Here is a 21,658-nt window from a genome sequence, read left to right on the forward strand (position 1 = left end):
ACATGTTGGAATCGAGGTAGAAGGAAAATTTGGTTTGTTTTAGTTACACTAGCCAATTAAACAAGATAGAAACTAATACTGCACGGGTCCTACTTGCTGCTGGGTTAATTCAAAACATATGAAGTAATTTAAATATGTCATCTTTTAGAGATCAGATTTTAGATTTCTAAAGACCTCTAAAATACAACCGTAACATTAAACATTTTCAAGCTGCATTATTTCTTACTGCTACTTTTACAGTATATTTCTTCCAAAGTAAAGAATTTGCTGAAGAAATTAGCGAGTGAGCGTGGCAACATTCGTGGAGCGTGTAGCAAGTACGGTATTTTTCATGTTGGGTTGACATTGAGTTAACAATAAGCAATTATTCATTGGAAAGAACTAAGGAAACCAAAGTTTCAGTGCATCCACACAAGGATTCAATTAAAGCAACCAAGTATCAATTCAAAGAGAAAAAGGTTGAAGCAACTGATTTGAATAGGTACACAATCCTAGCATGAATCATGTCTATTGGTCAAGTGATGATAAACTTTTTAAGTCTTCAGACTTTGGTACAATAGAACAATCTGTTGTAATGGGACCATCCCATTGCTTTTTTCATTTACAATATTGTCATTTACCTTTGATGAGAGGTCTCACGACACCTGGTTATAGTCCAACAGGTTTATTCGGAATCACAAGCTTTTAGAGTGCTGCTCCTTTGTCAGCTGAAGTGGAGAGAGGTACGCAGGTACAGAATATATAGGCGGAGTGACGATAGCCCAACACTCACAGGTAATCATTGGTTACCTGTGAATATCTTCACCTGACGAAGGGGCAGCGTTCTGTAAGCTTGTGATTCAAATAAACCTGTTGGACTATAACCTGGTGTCATGTGATCTCTCGTCTTCTCCACTCCAGTCCAACACCGGCATCTTAACATCATTTACCCTTAGCTTAAGTATTTTACTTCTTTATCAAGAGATTTGTATTATGTGTGATCACATCAGCTTATCAATTAATCATGCTAATGACACTTTTCTGAAATTGTCAGATGCATACTCTCATTCTAAACATGTTAAACATCTGTACGTTTAGTCTTTTTGCTGTTGAAAATCAACTACCCGCTGAATGCTTGTGAAAAAAATGGCATAAAAGACCATTTAGATAATCTGATTATTGAATTCAATACTGAGACATAGCTGCTCAATTATAGCATTAATTTATTATGATCACAAAACACAGAAATCATTTAGCAATGTTTGGAAAGAGCTAATTATTACCAAGCTTGTAACAAAATCCATTTGTTTTTTTTAAATTGGGAGTAATCTGATAAATCAAATTGGACAGCTATACTTATAGTTATTATGACAATAAAACCATTGTCAATTTCAAGAAGAGATTATTTTACCAGTAAAAGCTTGACATTCAAATAGCATTTGAAATTAACAATAATTTGTGTATTTAGTTTTGGTCGTTACAATAAATTTGAAATCACTGGCTCTATGTTCATCAAATTGCTGTCTTCGTGATAATTCTGTGTATCATTTAAAACTGATCTGATGATAAAGACAAAATGCATTTTGATATATTATAGAATCACTCAATTGATCGTCACCGTCATTTCTAAGTTGGTTTAATTGCTAGAATCTTATACACTCAGCAACGAGATGATTGGAGTCCTTGTGCTGATGATTCTCCCATGACAGTGTTAGATATAGAATTCCAAGATTTTGACTCAACAATGAAGAAACACCATGTACATGGACAGTAGACAAGTGTGGAGGTCCGCACCTAGGATTCAGTTACAATGAAAGCATTCTTGAGGTCTGACCTGATGGAATTCTGGAGTTTGGAGGTTGTGCACAGAAATGTGGATATTGGCAGTACTTTCAAAGACTCTGATAGTTGAAGGGGAAGCAAGCAGAAGGGAATGTCCCTTGCCTATTCAGGTCTGACTGTCTCAGAGTGAGTCTCAGATAGTCAGGCAACGACATTGAAAAAAAGGAGCTGCATACGGTACAGCACAAAGTGGCCTCAGTGTCAAGTTCAAATCCCTGGCAATTTGTTAAAACTCAAGTTGAAAATTTCAGGTGTGCATTTCTAACTTGAGTAGGCATAATTGAGTAGTTGCATAATTATAACTTGTATTTAAAATACCCCAATGTAACTAGCAAGCAGAAGAAAAACTGTCTGTCTGGCTGATTTTGGAAAAATCGGCACGGTAGCACAGTGGTTAGCACTGCTGCTTCACAGCTCCAGGGTCCCGGGTTCGATCATTGTCTGTGTGGAGTTTGCACATTCTCCTCGTGTCTGCGTGGGTTTCCTCCGGGTGCTCCGGTTTCCTCCCACAGGCCAAAGATGTGCGGGTTAGGTTGATTGGCCAGGTTAAAAATTGCCCCTTAGAGTCCTGGGATGCGTAGGTTAGAGGGATTAGCGGGTAAAATATGTGGGGGTAGGGCCTGGGTGGGATTGTGGTCGGTGCAGACTCGATGGGCCGAATGGCCTCCTTCTGCACTGTAGGGTTTCTATGATTTCAGCCATTATTTTTTCTTCCCGCTCCTGGTAGCAGCTGCTGACAATTTCCAACCTGATTTTTTTTTTTACAAAAACTGCTGCTAGGTGTTCCATAGGGCTGATTGCTACAAGTTTATTAGCATAGTACAGTCTTGTTCATTTGCATTTTGTTGCAATTTTGACTGTTTTACAAAAATGCTCAACTTCTGCCAGACTAGTTTGCAGGATAACTGGGCAGATATTAAGGAAAGTAGGTTACTGAGTTGGGCAGACTACACATTATATTCCGCACCTAAATAGCGGGGGGCGGTGGGGGGAGATGATTCTAGAGAGGGAATATGTAGGCTTACAAAACAAAAGGATATGGCAGCATCACAAGGCAGCTATTTAGGTGGGTGACAGGAAGTGTTCAAACAAAAAAGAGCAATTGGGAACAAATTAATGACACTTTACTTAATATATGTAGTATTTGGCACAAAATAAATGAATTAACAGCACAAATTGAGATCAATGGGATAATCTTATAGCCATTACAGAGAAATGGTTACAAGGAGATCAAAACTGGGAACCAAAAATATTCAGGAGTTTGTGACTTTTCATAAGGACAAGCAGGAAGCAAAGGATGATCACCACTTCTTGAATTGGAAGATGCAGAGTCTACATGGGTGGAGGTAAAAAATAACTAGAGGAAGACACAGGTGTGAGTAGTCCATAAGCCCCCGAACAGTAGCTATACTGTAGGACAGAGAATAAATTAGGAGATAATAAGGACATATAAAAAATGAAGTACTTTAATCATGAGTGATTTTAATTTTCATGTAAAGTGGGAAAATCAAATTGGCAGAGGTAGCCATGAGAAAGAATCCATAGAGTGTATTCGGGATAGTTTCCGAGAACAATATGTTGTAGATCCAACCAGGGATCAGGCTATTTTGGATATGCTAATATGTATTGAGGCAGGGTTATTAAAGAATCTCAGAGTAAAAGATCCCCTCGGAATCAGTGATCATAACATGGTAAAATTTAGCATTGAGTTTGAGAGTCAGAAAGTTGGGTCAGAAACAGCTGTGTTACACTTAAATAAGATAATTATGAAAGAATGAGGGGAGAGTTGGCTGGAGCGGAATGGGAAAGGAATTTAGCAGGAAACATAGTTGGACAGCAATGGCAAATGTTTATAAAAATAGTTCATTATTGAAAATAAAAATATATCCCAGTGAGAATGAAGGATTCGAGGAAGGGGATAAGCCAAGCACATTGAGGATAGTATTACACTGAAAGAAACAATGGGTGGGATTCTCCCAAAAAATTCACTTGAAAACTGGAGTAAATCCTGTTGCTTTTTTTCCAGTGGGATTTTCAAAATGAATCTCCCATTCTCTGTGCATCACAGAGTGCCCTGGCGAGATTCACAATAAAAACCTGTGGGAGGGGTCTATTCCTGCTGGAGTGGCCGGCAGCATAGCGCTGAGCGGGTCACCGCGCATGCGCCGATCTGTCATAGCAGAGATCAGCGCATGGTCTACTGATTGCTGGCCAGCTCGATCATTAGCCAGCACAGCAACCCCATATCGCTAGCCCTCCAATCCCCCCACATCCCAATCGCTGGCCTTCCGGATCTCTGGGCCAGCCCTGACACTGTCCCCTCACCCCCACCTCAATCTCCCTGACAATCCCTCGCAGTCCCAATCTCCCTCCAACCCCACAGCCCCGACCCCCATGGCAGGCTGACACCACCCCCCGCCTCCCCCCCCACAAATGGCCAACCCCGATCAGCCCTTCCTTCTCTGTCACTAATCCCAAATGCAGGGTGGCAGTGGGACCACCTATCCCCACCAATCGCCTCCAGGGCCCTGCCCCATTAGGCCCCACCCCCTCTGCCTGCCCAATGACTGATGCGCAGTGCCAAGGTGCCCCTGGGCATTGCCACTTTGCTCCTAGGGCAGTGCCGGGGCCCAGGGGGTACCACCCCCATTACCCCCGACCTCGGCCCCTCCTTCACTCCAGTGGGGTTGGGCTGCCAGCTCCCCGTTAGTGGGGAGACTTCAGTCCTGGACCCACTAATGAGATTCAAATTTGATTTTAAATATTTAAAGCAGCTCCACACCGATTTCTGGCGCGGAGCTGGTGATACCCCCATAAATCTAGCGGCCAAGGATGCACGGAGGCCATGGCACCCAGCAGGAAGCTCGCTACACGGTCTCTGGTTATGTGCAGCGCAGCGGGCTGGGAGAGTCACCTCCAACATGTATTGTGGCAAACATTAGTGGTAAGCCAGAGAATTGGGAAAGTTTTAAAAGCTAACAAAGGATGACCAGAAAAATGATAAACCAGCAAGTAATATAAAAATGGACAGCAAGAGCTTCTTTAAATATATAAAAAGAAATAGACACTAAAATGAAGATAGGCTTCTTAAGTGAATAAGACTAGGGAAATAAAAATGGGGAACCAGAAAATGACAGAGTAGTTAAACAAATAATTTGTGTCAGTCTTCACAGTGGAAGACACTAATAACATTCCAAAAATACCAAATAATCAAGGAGTAGAAAGGGGGGAGGAAATAAACACAAAATAACTATCACTAGAGAAAAGTGCTAGGAAAACTAATGGGGCTAAAGGCTGGATCTGATGGGTTGTATCCCAGGATATTAAAGGAAGTAGCTACAAAGATAATGGATGCACTGGTAGCAATCTTCCAATAGTCCTTAAATTCTGGAAAAGGCCGAGATTATTGGAAAACTGTCAATGTAACACTTATTCAAAAGGGAGAGAGACAAAAACCAGGTAGTTATAGGCCAGTTAGCTTAATTTCTGTTGTTGAGATATGATAGCAGAGCATTTAGAAATGTATTATAAAAGCAGTGATGGCTTGATGGCTCCATGAAGGAGAAATCATGCCTGAAAAATTTATTAGAATTCTTTGAAGTGGAAACAAGCAAGATAAATAAAGGGAACCAGCAGATGTAATATACTAATATTTTCAAACAGCATTCAATAAGGTACCACACAAAAGGCTACTGAATAAGAGCACATGGTGTTGGGGGTAGTATATTAGTTTGGCTAACTGATAGGAAGACAGAGTTGGAATAAGAGGGGCATTTTCAGGATGGCGACATATAACTGGTGGAGTGCCATACGGATCAATGCTGGGGCTACAATTATTGACATTATACACTAATGACTTACATGAGAGAAGTGAATGTACTATTTGTCAAGTTTACAGATGACACAAAAATAGGTACAACTTACTAAGGGACATTGACAGATTAAGTGAGTGGGCAAAAATTTGGCAGATGGAATATAATGAAGGAAAATCTGAAGTTATGCACTTTGGTAGGAAGAATAAAGGAACTGGATAGTATTTAGAAACATAGAAAACTACAGCACAAAACAGGCCCTTCGGCCCCACAAGTTGTGCCGAACATATCCCTACCTTTTAGGCCCACCTATAACCCTCCATCCTATTGAGTCCCATGTACTCATCCAGGAGTCTCTTAAAAGATCCTATTGAGTTTGCCTCCACCACCACTGACGGCAGCCGATTCCACTTGCCCACCACCCTCTGTGTGAAAAACTTCCCCCTAACATTTCCCCTGTACCTACCCCCCAGCACCTTAAACCTGTGTCCTCTCGTAGCAGCCATTTCCACCCTGGGGAAAAGCCTCTGAGAGTCCACCCGATCTATGCCTCTTAACATCTTATATACCTCTATTAGGTCTCCTCTCATCCTACGTCTCTCCAAGGAGAAAAGACCGAGCTCCCTCAGCCTATCCTCATAAGGCATGCCACTCAATCTAGGCAACATCCTTGTAAATCTCCTCTGCATCCTTTCAATCTTTTCCACATCCTTCCTGTAATGAGGCGACCAGAACTGAGCACAGTACTCCAAGTACTGGAGAAAGACTGCAAAAAACTGCGGAACAGAGGAACTTGTGGATCCTTGTGCATAAATTACAAAAAGTTAGCATGCACATTCAGCACGTAATAGTGAAGGCAAATGGAATGTTGGCCTTTATTTAAAAGGGAATAGGGTATAAAAATACGGAATACTTGCTAAAGCTATACAAGGCATGAGTTAGACCACACCTGGAATATTGTGAACAGTTTTGGTCCCCTTATCTAAGGAAAGATATACTGACATTGGACGCAATCCAGAGAAGGTTCACTAAATTAATCCGGGTATGGTGGAACTTTCTTATGAGCAGTGGTTGAATAGGTTGGGCTTGTACGCACTGGGGTTTACAAGAATGAGAGATGACAGCATTGACATATAGGATTTTCAGGGGCCTTGACAGGGTGGATTCCAAGAGGTTGTTTCCCCTTGTGGAGAGTGGAGGTCCAGAGGGCCATAATCTCAGAGTAAGAGGTCACCTCTTAAGGACAGATGAGGAGGAATTTCTTCTCTCAGAGGGTAGTGAATCTGTGGAATACTTTACCGCAGAGAGCTGTAGAGGCTGGGTCACTAAGGATGTTCAAGGTTGAGATAGACAGATTTCTAATCAGCAAGGGAATCAAGGGTTATGAGAATAAGGTGGGAAGTGGAGTTCAGGACAGTCACGATCCCATTGAATGGCAATGGCCTACTTCTGCGAATACATCTTATGGTCTGTACTGTCCAATGTTCCGAATTCCCATTCATCTTTCTGAAAACTGCTTCAAGATTTAAATAATCCTTGTGAAACATACATATAATATGCACATTACATCTCTGTATACATGATCTCTACCTCTAGGTACTTTATTAATCTCACAATGAAGCTAGATTCTCAAACCTGAGTGGCACAAAATATGTTAATAGACCTGGAACTGTAAAATATTGTACACTGAATCACTGCCCAAAACTTTCAGATTCTATGTCCACTTTGCAGATTGGAATTAAGTGATAAAACATATTCCTGACTTACAAGAGTGTATTTTAAACCTCCAAAAGGTGCAACCCTCATTAAGAAACTAATGTTCAAACAAAATTTTAATATATCCAATTATTTCGGAGCTGCAAATATGAGAACAAAAGACAATTTCTTCCACAAAAAGTTTTGATACTTCACACCAATCCAAACAGGATAGTGCAATACACAGTTCTTGCTCTATTGGCACTACTTTTTGTAGTGCTAACTTTAAGAACAGCACTAAAGTAAATTATAAGAAAATGCATGAAGAAAAACTTTGAGATGTAGTTATACTCAATTTCCGTAACAAGGGTAAAGGATTACATATTGATCAAATTTTCCCAAGCGCATTAAAACCAAGTGAAAATATATACAGCCCAAACACACTTCATAAAACTGCTGAACATTCCCAGATTAGTTCAAAAGGTATGCAAATGTCCAGGCATTGAAACACATAAGCAGTGTTCCTTTGTTATCGTTTTATTGGATTAATAACGTGAACTACCATTCAGCATTATTAATCCAATTTACAAACTACACATTTTATTTTAGGTACCAATAGCTACAATTGCAGCTTATTATTTTTGTCCATTAGGCTGCACTTAATCATCCCCACCATCATGCTTGGAAGGTGAGAGGAGAGCATGTTAAATTCAGTAAGCAACCTGTATGCTACAATTGTACCAACAGCAGGCAACCCAGCAACCAGTGGGCCAATTGAGGCCTTTAAGTGGGCAATTAATTCCCATTTCACCTCTGACAAGACTTAACCAGCAGTGGGAAGAGGACCATGCCAAGCACCCAAATAGCTTCCTCCTGGGCCCATCAGAGGGCTTCCTGCAAAGCGTAACCCTGCCATGTTCCCTTTCTGCCCCAAGATGTAACCTACAGAAAAGGCTCCCTTGCCCCACCCCTCAGGCGTAACACCCACCCATGTACCACCACCCCCCCAAGCTCTTTGGGCTCCAGCTTCAAAACCCTTCACGAGAGATGGCCAACTTGGCACTATTAAGACCCCCAACACTCCAATCGAACTGATCCAGTCAGTTTAGTTCTTCACCCAGGACAGGAGAGCAGCCACCGATTGGCTGGTAGTTCTGAGGCAGGGAGCAAGGCTTCATGTTCTAGGGGAAGTTCCATCATTAGTTTAACAACCACTTGACCATCTCCTGGGGCAGGGGGCACCTCGCATCCTCTCCACACCCCTCACCACCTGGACTTCTTAGCTGGACAGTAAGGACTCCAGTGTCATGTTAATTCCAGACCATTGTTACTATCGGTGAATTATTGAAGAATGTGTATGCTCCAAGAAAAATAAACAAGTAATTTTTTTAAAGGATTAATCCATTTGCTTTTAGACGTCTGTAAGCTGTAGACATCTTACATACATACGTAACACATCTCAAGTACCAGGAAACTCATCCGGGATATGCTTTAGGGTCATTTGGAAATGGTCTCTTAGATTCCAAAGTCAAGTGTAATAACTAAATCCAGTATTTCGTAAATGGGTTGATTTCACTTCTTTCAACCAAGCCAGCTTTAATTTTCTCTTAGCTTTCCAAAGGACATGACTTATATAGTAGTATATTCCAACAGGTAACAGTAACTCCCAACCTAATTGAAATGTCCTTCATCCACGAGCCAAGATAAGCAGTTGCTTATTCATTCTTTGGGCATGGAGAAAACTGCAGTCAATCTCAATCCTTCACCCACCCAATATCTGCTTTTCATCAGGTCAGCACTGCTGCCTTGAAGCACGAGGGACCTGAGTTCAATTCTCCGCTTGAGTCACTGTCTGTGCAGCCTCTGCACATTCTCCCCATGTCCACCTGGGTTTCCTCCAGGTGCTCTGGTTTCCTCCCAGTCCAAAATACATGACTATGCTAAATTCTCCCTCAGTATACCCGAACAGGCACCAGAGTGTGGCGACTATGGGATTTTCATTGCAGTGTTAACTTAACTCTACTTGTGACACTAATAAATATTTTTAAAACTTTAGGAAAGCAATTAACAAGGGATCTTCTCTTCTAACTACCATCTTTAGCATGATCTTTAGCTAGAGGACAGCTATATGTGCACCTAACTTAACCATTCAGTAGCTAATCCTGAGATGAAATGGGTTTATCTGGTTCTACACCTCAAACCCATCACTACAACTGCACAAAATGTTTTAACTAAATACAATACTAAGACTGCTAAATGGCAGGCTTTATTTCCATAAATGATGGAATTTTAGTCAAAGAGTTAAATTTAATTAACGTACAGCATCAATTAGTTGTGAAATGTGGTTCTTAGTTGAAGCTGTTTATGAGTCTGACCATCTTAATTCAGATTAAGACTAATGTCAGGTTGGACAGTGAATTCAAACTGAGGACAGATGGATGTCACTCGAGTGTTGTAAACAAATTAAATAGCCATGTCATTCCACTTGAAGGATTTCTCTAATCTATCAGACCAATTATTCACTTATGCATTTCCTCAAATACTGTGTGTAATCTAGATGCCTGATGTTAGCTCACTGATATGATTTTGGTTTTAGAAAAATGGTCTGTGGCATGTCAACAGGAACATTAAAATTCTGTCATTTCATCTAATAATAAATTTCTCTACTAATTTGATGCTGCAAGACAATACATCTGGAATCTCAATTGCGATTTTAGGTTTCAAGGAAAAAAAACTGATTATCTCCCGTTTGTTCTATAATCTGAAACTCAAAATAAAAATTGTTTGTTCATTTGACTTGCTACTTAGCATCTTAAATAACTTCTCCAATTGGAGAGATTTTAATGTAATCATATGTCACATATTAATCCATTAGAAGTAGCCAATGCATGTTTGTGTTTTCACTTGTGTCCACCCTCATTATGTTTGGCATTATAAGCTATGTTTACTCAACATTTCAACACAGAACAAATCAGAGTTCAAGGATGAAGGTGGCTGCCGACAATTGCAGTGTTCCTACAGATGACAGAAAAGCTTATTCCTTTGTTTTCATTTAGTCAGTCAGTGTATGGAATATTATAAACTGTAATGTGCATTTAAATAAAGTCTCAACAAGTCAATTCATCAGAAAAACTCAGCAAAATAAAATTCCGGTTTATTGTGGACAACAAACTTTTCACACATACAACAGGCCACAATGGACAGTATTTCAGACAAAAAAAAACCTTGATCTTTGGCCTTTCCACCTCATACAAACCAACTACTTATAGTACAGCTAAAGTACATACAGTTATTGGAATGCTCAAAATTAATTTTGTTTTTACAGATTACCTTTAAGATAATGTGGCCAAGACATGGTCAAACCACCAGTAAAGTCAGTTTTACAGAAGAACTTCAAAGCCCTGTTTGGTCACCAGAGATCACTGTTTAAATTGGCTGACCTCTAACCATATGTACAAAAATATAAAATGTAAATAAAAATACAAACAAATTCTCCTTTAGGATTTTAAGAAAGAAGTAGGGCCATGAAGTCTTAGTAATTTTATTTTAAAAACTCTGCAGTTGACTTGCACTGGTGTACACTCTACTTAGTGAAGATGACCAAGTTTTTCCAACAGAAAAAAAAAGTAGGGGAAAATGTGGATGAAAATACAGCTTATTCATGATCTGTTTTCTGCTTCTTCTTTGCAACATCATCCTATGGAGTTGAAAAACATTGATGAATAAGGATTTTTGTCATCTTGCCTCATTTCAAAACAATTTAAATACAAACACTGACTTGACTTTTGTTTGTCATTGCAGCTAGATACTAATTGAAAGCAAGTTTCATGATCTTGCCAAGAGTTCCAGTACTTTTTTAAAAAATGTCACATTTTAATTTGAATATGAAAACATACATTGATTTTCAGTGCAGATAATACAGCAGTCTTTATAGTCTAATCCCAATTATATCCAAACCACAGAAACGAACATATCTTTTTACTTTCTCCCCCCCCAAACTTAATTCAAATATTAAGAAACCACTTTCATGAATCTCAATTACAGTTCATTGAAGAGAGCACAAAAAAAAAATCAGAATCACATACCTCATCACTTTCAGCCTCCCGTTTTCCTGCAGCTCCCTCACATTCCTCATCATCACCCTCCTCGTCTAAAGAGAGAGAAGCCATCCTATTAACAGCGAATAAGCACAAGCAAAATTGCAAAGAAAACATCCTCCCTCTATCTTCACCCTGTCAGGCTTTGGGTCCAATGCTTAGTTCCACTCAAAAATGCATGAAGAAAAGCCCCATTTGCTTCAATTCAGACAAGTGACAAGTTTAAACAAACACTGAACCCTGTTGAGTCATAGTACTAACTGTTCCACTCCTAAAGTGAGAAGAACACAGCAAAACAGCCAAAATTTGGAAACATCACTTGCCATTCCCCAAATGGCCAGCAGTGTCACTGTAGAGAATAGTAACTGAACATTAATATTTGAGTAACAAAATGGGAACAGAAAATTGAACACAAATTGGCAATGTCAAAAGGACTCAAAATGCTACAAAGATGCTTCAACCTATGAAAGTGATTAAAACATTATTATAGGCTAAAAAAGGTGGGACCAGGGGTCCAAAAAGTTAAGCCTATCAGTGAATTGAAACTAGACTGAAGAAATCCAGTGATGTCTTAAGTTAGAGGTCCTGGTGTACTCCAAACACCATAATGATGCCTTTAAAGCTGTGCTTTGCAAATTTCTGTACTTATATTAACTTATGTCCAAACTTATTGTCCAATAACCCTTTACCTGGGTCATTTAAGTAGTAGATGCAATATTTCTACCCACTGACTTACAAATTAATCTGTAAAACTCTGGTGAAAGCAAGTTTACCTTCTTCATCCTCTTCTTCCTCGTCATCTTCACCAACATCTTCACTTTCTTCGTCCTCTACTTCGTCTGCATTCTCTTCAACTTCCTCTCCATTTTCTTCATTGCCCTGTTCAAAATGAATACAACCATGTCAAAAAAATCATTCACACCGTGTCCAGGATTTTAAAAAAATAACAGCAAATAATTGGCAACTTACAGCGTTTCCATTGGCTGGTGCGTCACCTTTCCCGTTTTCCGGATCTACCTCTTGAGTTTTCTTCAAGTCCTGAGAAGAAGAAAAAATAGAAACATCAAACTTCTTGCAACGGGCCAAATGATGCGAACACGGGGTGGTGTGGGGGCTACCTCTCATGACTCAAGTCTTCTGTCTTGAAGTTTGAGACTCTTGGGAGCATCTAAATATACCATGTACTGGCAACAAGCAAGCCCGTCAGCTCTGGATATTTAAAATGTCGAGTAACATGGAGGTCGGAATAGGTTTGTGTGCCAGTATTTATTTATTGGCCAACCCCAGCGATCGGCACCGCCCAGCCCAGTGGTATCGCGAGGTGTCCCCGCCCGCCCCGTCCTCTTTAAATGGAGCTTGCGTGAAGCCACGGGGCACATTGGGAATGGTAATGTGCCTTATTGTTTAACCACCCTGCCTTCCTCCAAACTCTCCTCAGCCTGCTCCGTATGCACCACCTACACGCGTCCGGTGCCAGCAATAGCACACATCCACCTTTCTGCTCCGCCATCTCCAAGAGCGGACTTCTCGTGTGCGAGTCGCCCAAGCGCAACAGATCCACAACATTAGCTCGCTTTTTTTCTCCCCGTGCACCTTAAGAGTTGTATGGCCGGATCCAGCATTCTGAGAAATACACGTCCTGCCTCCCTGAACAGGAGTACAGCGCTTCAGCACTAATGATCCATCTGGACAACGATGGAATTTTTTTAACCCACCTATTCAAAAATACACTTTTTAAATCAAAAAAGTGAACTCCTCAGATGCCAAAATCTTTTTACTGCTCGATACAAGCAAGGTAACAAGGTTCTTGGCAACATTTCTATCCCGATGAGAAAAAAAGACTCACCTATTGAAAATTACACTTTGTAACCCACCGATTTAAAAAAATTACACTTTCGATAAAGTCAACTCCTCAGATGACAAAATATATTTTTTTCTCCCACTCGATACAAGGTTTCCAGTCGATACAAATGTTGTCTTTGGCAACATTTCCATCCCGATGGGAAAAGATGTATCGCCACCTTTCACTTTGCACCTCGCGATCTAATCGCCCCCCCCCCCCCCCCCGCCCCCCGCCGACTCAATGTGGCTGAAATTGCTTGCTAATCTGGATCTGTTAATCCGGTTATCGCCAGCATCATCCCCGGAGGCCACCTTTCCGCCAGCCGATATTATCCTTTCTTCTCTGCCCCGAAAAGATCAAAGTGATTTGTCCGCCAGCATTTAAGAAGAAGCAGTCACATAAATCAGCTCAACGACACGGGGGGGGGAGGCGGGATATTTATACCAACTCCCAAAGAGTCGGTCACCTTTTAAAACCAGTCGATCGGTTGGGATCAACTCGGTCCCATAAAGCGCGATTAAGAGCCGGGGTTTGGGAGACGGAAGGAAGTTCAAGCTCCGGCTCCCACGCTTCAAACCCCGACTATATTCCTCAAGACAAATGTCAAACATGTCAGAAATTCCCGGTACCGCTCAGTGTGCTGCTAAATCGGCTTCTAGAGAATGAACTGGGCAGATTGGATCTATTTTTTTTTTTGCGGGGGTGGGGAGGGAAAACAAAAGGGTTTTTTTTAAAAAAAACAATACAATTTAAACCTCAAGGCTCAGACTAATTCTTTCATTAACCAGAAAGATATTTACAGCACGGTGCAACATCCGCCCCCCCGCCAACCTTTAATCAAAAAAAAATGGATACGTGTGTCTAACATTACATCTTCCTTTGAGAAAAGCCACAAGAGTTGGAGCCGATCGATGTATTTGTTCAGCATATCGCGAAAACTATGAGAAATGTTAAAGTCAACAACTCGCATCTGATTTTACGTAAACCTCAATCTGACTTGGCTAAACAGTCTCTTTAGATTGGGGTTTTTTTAAAAATTATACATGATATTTGCTCCGATACATTTCAATGCATGCGCCCTTATGGGAGTCAGTGATACCCAGACATCGCGCTCTTCACAACATCCATAAAAAAAGAGCCAACTCCAAAAACCTCTTGTCAACACACCGAGCACTTGAAAAAGGGGGGAGGTGGGGGGGTTGGCTGCCAGTGGCGGGAAATCAGGTCATTTAACTGGAAGCTGAACACAAACAAGATAAGGTGGACGTGAACGAGGCGCTGGGAGGAGAGCTGCAGCCTCTCAAACTGCCCTCCCCTCCTTTGATGTTGCTACAATGCAATTCAACTGTATCCGAACAGATAGGATTAGACAACAGCGGCGACCGGCCAGGAGAACCTGGGCGAAAAATAAATGGCGCGATCGACCGGTGTGGGGGGAGATTGATTTAATCACCACAGTTTACAGAAGGAAGGTCGAATCCCCCGGAACGCACCGGATCTTAGGAACAATAAAAGCGAAGTGAGACAACTCTCCGCCAACAACAACAACAGCAGCAGCAGATGAAACTCGGGACTTCGATCACAACATCCACACTTGCCCCTTCAGCCACTTTCCCATTCCGGGACCAAATGCAGAAGTTTCTCCACAAACAGCATTCTGTCCGAGAGAGAAGAACAAACGCAGCTTTCCTAACAAATCCACCCCTCCCCTGTCCAAAGTCAGAGCAAAACGCCAACTTTCACCAGTGTCGGGCACCTTCAACACTTGCAGGATGTGCAATATGTTCCTTTTTTAAAAAAAAATCAGGAACTGTCCATTGAAAGTTTTTTTCCCTCCTCATTTCCAGAAGTGGTGCCATTGCTGACAATCAATCAACATCCCAAGACATGCCGCCTTTAAGCACAAAGCCCCGTGCTTCCTTTCACATGTTTCAACATGAGGAGTGTTGCCTTTTTTTGTTACTTTTTTTTTCTTTTACCCTCTCCATCAAACCCCAGCAGCACATTCCGCTCCCCCCGCAAAACAAAACACACACACACAAAAGCAGCAACCAGGTTACCTTCTGGGTTCGCTCGACACTGATTTCTACTTTGCTGTCTGACATTGTAGTCGGTGTGGATGTTGCTGTTTGGAGTTGGAGCTGCTGCTGCTGCTGGCGGCGGCCGCGGCACTGGGAACAATGCAAATATGGCTCGAGCCGAGAGTGCGGGGCTCCCGGCGGCGGCTCGCGCATTTACACACCGCCCGCGTCACCGCTCCCCGTTTAAAGTCACGTGACTCCCGCCCGGCCCTCCCATTGGACGAGCGCATCCCCGGCCCGCCTCTCCCATTGGATCAGCGCTCCCATCCCGCCTCTCCCATTGGACGCACGCTCCCCGGGCCCGCCTCTCCCATTGGCCCCACCACCAGGACCGCCTCTCCCATTGGACAGACGCTCCCCCCCAGCCCGCCTCTCCCATTGGACCACCATCAGACCCGCTCGACGACGCCGTCGGGCAAAACTTTCCTTTCCGCCATTCCGCCCAATGACCTGGCGTCGAAGGGAAGAGGGAAATGATTGTTAAAAAAACACATGGAATTTATTTTAATCACCCCCCCCGTTTCAGATTGGGATGGAACTGTTTCCATCCGCCTCCATTTGGGTGTCGGCACGTCGTCATTGGTCAATTCCGATGGGGGGGCGGGGTCCAAAAGTAGGTGCCGCCCCTCCACACTGATTGGTCGCTGGTCCTGCTGATTATTCATAAGATGTCCATTGACGCAGCGCTATTGTGATTGGCGGGTCAGGATGTCAATCAGGTGGCGTCACGGGCACTGGCACCTCGCTGGTGATTCGCAACACACGGACCTCGCGCAGCGCGGAGCGACCACAGCTTCACTGCCCCCCAACCCCATTGCCAGCCCAACCCCACTGCCGATCTAACCCCACTGCCAGACCAATCTCACTGCCAACCCAGCCCACTGCCAATCCAACCCCACTGTCAACCCAATCCTACTGCCAGCCGAACCCCACTGCCAGCTGAACCCTACTGCCAACCCAACCACAGAGTCAGCCCGGCCCCACTGTCAACCCAATCCCACAGCCAGCCCAGCCCCACTGTCGACCCAATCCCACAGCCAACCCAACACCACTGCCAGCCCAACCCCCCACTGCCAATCCAACCCCAATGCCAGCCCAGCACCGCTGCCCATCCATCCCCAAAGCCAGCCCAGCTCCAACTGCCAAACCAGTCCTACTGCCAACCCAATCCCACTGCCAGACCAGTCCCACTGACAACCCAACCCCACTGACAACCCAACCCAACTGCCAGCCCAACCCCACTGCCAGCTCAACCCCACTACTAGCCCAGCCCCAATGCCAGCTCAGCCCGACTGCGAAGAAAACCCCACTGCCAACCCAACCCCACTGCCAACCCAACCCCACTGCCAGTGCAGCCCCACTGCCAACCCAACCCCACTGCCAACCCAACCCCACTGCCAGTGCAGCCCCACTGCCAACCCAACCGCACAGCCAACCCAATCCCACTGCCAGCCCAGCTCCACTGCCAGCCCAACCCCACAGCCAACCCAATCCCACTGCCAACCCAGCCCCACTGTCAATCCAACCCCACTGTCAACCCAATCCTACTGCCAGCCGAACCCCACTGCCAGCCCAGCCCCACTGTCAACCCAAACCCACAGCCAACCCAACACCACTGCTAGCCCAATCCCAATGCCAATCCAACCCCAATGCCAGCCCAGCACCACTGCCCACCCATCCCCACAGCCAGCCCAGCTCCAACTGCCAACCCAGTCCTACTGCCAACCCAACCCCACTGACAACCCAACCCAACTGCCGACCCAACCCCACTGCCAGCTCAACCCCACTACTAGCCCAGCTTCAATGCCAGCCCAGCCCGACTGCGAAGAAAACCCCACTGCCAACCCAACCCCACTGCCAACCCGCCCCACTGCCAGCCCAACTCCACTGCCCGCCCAAACCCACTGCCAGCCCAACCCCACAGTCAACCCAGCCCCACAACCAGCCCCGCCCCACTGCCAGTCGAAACCCACAGCCAGTCCAGCCCCACTGCTAATCCAACCCCACTACCAGCCCAACCACACTGCCAACCCAATCCCACTGCCAGCCCAATCCCACTGCCAACCCAGCCCCATTGCCAATCCAACCCCACTGTCAACCCAATCCTACTGCCAGCCGAACCCCACTGCCAGCTGAACCCTACTGCCAACCCAACCACAGAGTCGGCCCAGCCCCACTGCCAAACCAACCCCACAGCCAGCCCAGCCCCACTGTCAACCCAAACCCACAGCCAACCCAACCCAATTGCTAGCCCAACCCCAATGCCAATCCAACCCCAATGCCAGCCCAGCCCCACTGCCAACCAGGCCCCACTGCCCACCCATCCCCACAGCCAGCCCAGCTCCAACTGCCAACCCAGTCCCACTGCCAACCCAATCCCACTGCCAGACCAGTCTCACTGACAACCCAACCCCACTGACAACCCAACCCCACTGCCAACCCAACCCCACAGCCAACCCAACCCCACTGCCAGCCCAGCCCCACAGCCAACCGAACCCCACAATCAGTCCAACCCCACAGCCAACCCAACCCCACAACCAGCCCAGCTCTACTGCCAGCCCAACCCCACTGTCAGCCCAACACCACTTCCAACCCAACCCCACAGCCAACCTCACCCCACAACCAGCCCCGCCCCTCTGCCAAACCAACCCCTCTGCCAGTCCAAACCCACAGCCAGTCCAGCCCCAAAACCAACCCAGCCCTACAGCCAGCCCAGCCCCACTGCCAATCCAACCCCACTACCAGCCCAAACCCACTGCCAACACAGCTCCACTGCCAACACAGCCCCAGTCCCAACCCACCTCCAAATCAGCCCCACTGCCAGCCCAACCCCATTGCCAACACAGCCCCACTGCCAACCTAGCTCCACTGCCAACACACTCCCACTGCCAACCTAATCCCACAGCCAGCCCAACTCCACTGCCAGCCCAAACCCACTGCTAGCCCAGCCCCACTGCCAACCCAACCCCACTGCCAGCCCAACCCCTCTGCCAGCCCAGCCCCACTGCCAACCCAACTCCACTGCCAACCCAGACCCACAGCCAACTCAACCCCACAGCCAACCAAGCCCCACTGCCAACCCAGCCTTACAGTCAGCCCAGCCCCACTGCCAACCCATCCCCACTGCCAACCCAGCTCCAACTGTGGGAGGCGAGGGAGGAGATTGCGGAGCCTTTGGCGATGATCTTTGCATCGTCGATGGAGACGGGAGAGGTTCCGGAGGATTGGAGGATTGCGGATGTGGTCCCTATATTCAAGAAAGGGAACAGGGACAGCCCGGGAAATTACCGACCGGTGAGTCTAACCTCAGTGGTTGGTAAGTTGATGGAGAGGATCCTGAGAGACAGGATTTATGATCATCTAGAGAAGTTTAGTATGATCAAAAGTAGTCAGCACGGCTTTGTCAGGGGCAGGTCGTGCCTTACGAGCCTGGTTGAGTTCTTTGAAAATGTGACCAAGCACATTGACGAAGGAAGAGCGGTGGATGTGGTCTATATGGACTTCAGCAAAGCGTTCGATAAGGTCCCCCATGCAAGACTTCTTGAGAAAGTGAGAGGGCATGGGATCCAAGGGGCTGTTGCCTTGTGGATCCAGAACTGGCTTGCCTGCAGAAGGCAGAGAGTGGCTGTGGAGGGGTCTTTCTCTGCATGGAGGTCAGTGACCAGTGGAGTGCCCCAGGGATCTGTTCTGGGACCCTTGCTGTTTGTCATTTTCATAAATGACCTGGATGAGGAAGTGGAGGGATGGGTTGGTAAGTTTGCTGACGACACCAAGGTAGGTGGTGTTGTGGATAGTTTGGAGGGATGTCAGAAGTTGCAGCGAGACATAGATAGAATGCAGGACTGGGCGGAGAAGTGGCAGATGGACTTCAACCCGGATAAGTGTGTGGTGATCCATTTTGGCAGATCCAATGGGATGGAGCAGCAGTATAAAATGAAGGGTACCATTCTTAGCAGTGTAGAGGATCAGAGGGACCTTGGGGTCCGGGTCCATAGGACTCTTAAATCGGCCTCGCAGGTGGAGGATGCGGTCAAGAAGGCGTATGGCGTACTAGCCTTCATTAATCGAGGGATTGAGTTTAGGAGTCGGGAGATAATGCTGCAGCTTTATAGGACCCTGGTTAGACCCCACTTGGAGTACTGCGCGCAGTTCTGGTCACCTCATTACAGGAAAGATGTTGAAGCCATTGAAAGGGTGCAGAGGAGATTTACAAGGATGTTGCCTGGATTGGGGGGCATGCCTTATGAGGATAGGTTGAGGGAGCTTGGTCTCTTCTCCCTGGAGAGACGAAGGATGAGAGGTGACCTGATAGAGGTTTACAAGATGTTGAGGGGTCTGGATAGGGTGGACTCTCAGAGGCTATTTCCAAGGGCTGAAATGGTTGCTACGAGAGGACACAGGTTTAAGGTGCTGGGGGGTAGGTACAGGGGGGATGTCAGGGGTAAGTTTTTCACTCAGAGGGTGGTGGGTGAGTGGAATCGGCTGACGTCGGTGGTGGTGGAGGCAAACTCGTTGGGGTCTTTTAAGAGACTTCTGGATGAGTACATGGGATTTAATGGGATTGAGGGCTATAGATAGGCCTAGAGGTGGGGATGTGATCGGCGCAACTTGTGGGCCGAAGGGCCTGTTTGTGCTGTGGCTTTCTATGTTCTATGTTCTATGTTAACTGCCAACCAAGCCCCACTGCCGACCCACCCATACTGCCAGCCAGTCCCACTGACAACCAAACCCCACTGACAGCCCAACCCCACTGCCAACCAAAGCCCACTGACAGCCCAATCCCACTGCCAACCAAACCCCACTACCAGCTCAACACCACTCCCTGCCCAGCCCCACTGCCAGCCCACCCCATTGCCAGCCCAGCCCCACTATCAACCCAACCCCACTGCCAGCCCAGCCCCACTATCAACCCAACCCCACTGCCAACCCAACCTCACTGCAGACCCAGACCCACTGTCAAGCCAACCCCACTGCCAGCCCAACCCCACTGCCAGCCCAACCCCACTGCCAACCCAGCCCCACTGCCAACCCAACCCCACTGCCAAGCCAACCCCACAGCCACCCCAATCCCACAGCCAGCCCAGCCCCACTGCCAACCCAGCCCGACTGCCAACCCAACTACACTTCCAGCACATTCCCACTGACAACCAAACCCCACTGCCAGCTCAACCCCACTACCAGCCCAACCACACTGCCAGCTCAACACCACTGCCAGCTCAACACCACTGCTAGCCCAACCCCACTGCCAGCCCAATCCCACTGCCAACCCAGCACACTGCTAACCAAACCCCTCTGCCAACACAGCCCCACTGCCAATCCAGCAACACTGCCAACTGAGCCCCAACCACACTGACAACCCAACCCCACTGCCAGCCCAGCCCCACTGCCAACCCAATCCCACAGCCAATCGAACCCCACAGCCAGTCTAGCCCCACTGCCAACCTAACCCTACAGCCAGCCCAGCCCCTCTCCCAACCCAACCCCACTGCCAATCCAACCCCACTGCCAATCCAACCCCACTGCCAGCCCAACCCCACTGCCAGCCCAACCCCACTGCCCACACAGCTCCATTACCAACACAGCCCCACTGCCAACCCATCCCCACTGCCAATCAATCCGCACTGCCAGTCCAGCCCCACTGCCATCCCAACCTCACTGCCAGTCCAGCCCCACTGCCAACCCAACCCCACTGCCAACCCAGCCCCACTGCCAACACAACCCCACTGCAAGTCCAATCCAACAGCCAACCCAACCCCACAGCCAACCCAACCCCACAACCAGCCCCGCCCCACTGCCAACCCAATCCCACTGCAAGTTGAACCCCACTGCCAGCCCAGCCCCACTGCCAACCCACCCCACTGCCAACCCACCCCACAACCAACCCAGCTCCACTGACAGCCCAGTCCCACAGCCAATCCAGCCCCACTGCCAACCCAGCCCCACAGCCAGCCCAGCCCCACTGCCAACCCATCCCCACTGCCAGCCCAGCTCCAACTGCCAACCAAGCCCCACTGCCGGCCCAGTCTCACTGACAACCAAACCCCACTGAGAGCCCAACCCCACTGCCAACCAAACCCCAATGCCAGCTCAACACCACTGCCAGCCCAAACCCACTGCCAGCCCAACCTCAATGCCAGCCCAATCCCACTGCCAACCGAGCCCCACTGCTAACAAAACCCCACTGCCAGCCCAACCCCACTGCCAACCCAACCGCACTGCCAGCCCAGCCCCACTATCAACCCAGCCCCACTGCCAACCCAGCCTCACTGCCAGCCCAACCCCACTGCCAACCCAGCCCCACTGCCAGCC

The 21,658-nt window shown here is 46.7% G+C and overlaps 1 protein-coding gene across 1 annotated transcript; it reads right to left on the reverse strand.

Annotated features, from left to right (window-relative positions):
• Positions 1 to 10,447: 10,447 nt before the first annotated feature.
• Positions 10,448 to 15,540, reverse strand: ptmaa (prothymosin alpha a). The gene is made up of 5 exons (XM_078207904.1): positions 15,329 to 15,540; positions 12,395 to 12,463; positions 12,199 to 12,304; positions 11,414 to 11,478; positions 10,448 to 11,025 (listed from the first exon to the last, which is right to left on the reverse strand). Exons 1-5 carry the CDS (start codon positions 15,500 to 15,502, stop codon positions 10,984 to 10,986), a joined length of 456 nt encoding a protein of 151 aa, XP_078064030.1. The 5' UTR covers positions 15,503 to 15,540; the 3' UTR covers positions 10,448 to 10,983.
• Positions 15,541 to 21,658: the final 6,118 nt, after the last annotated feature.

The sequence above is a fragment of the Mustelus asterias genome, chromosome 3 (genome assembly GCF_964213995.1).
Source record: "Mustelus asterias chromosome 3, sMusAst1.hap1.1, whole genome shotgun sequence".
NCBI lineage: Eukaryota > Metazoa > Chordata > Chondrichthyes > Carcharhiniformes > Triakidae > Mustelus > Mustelus asterias.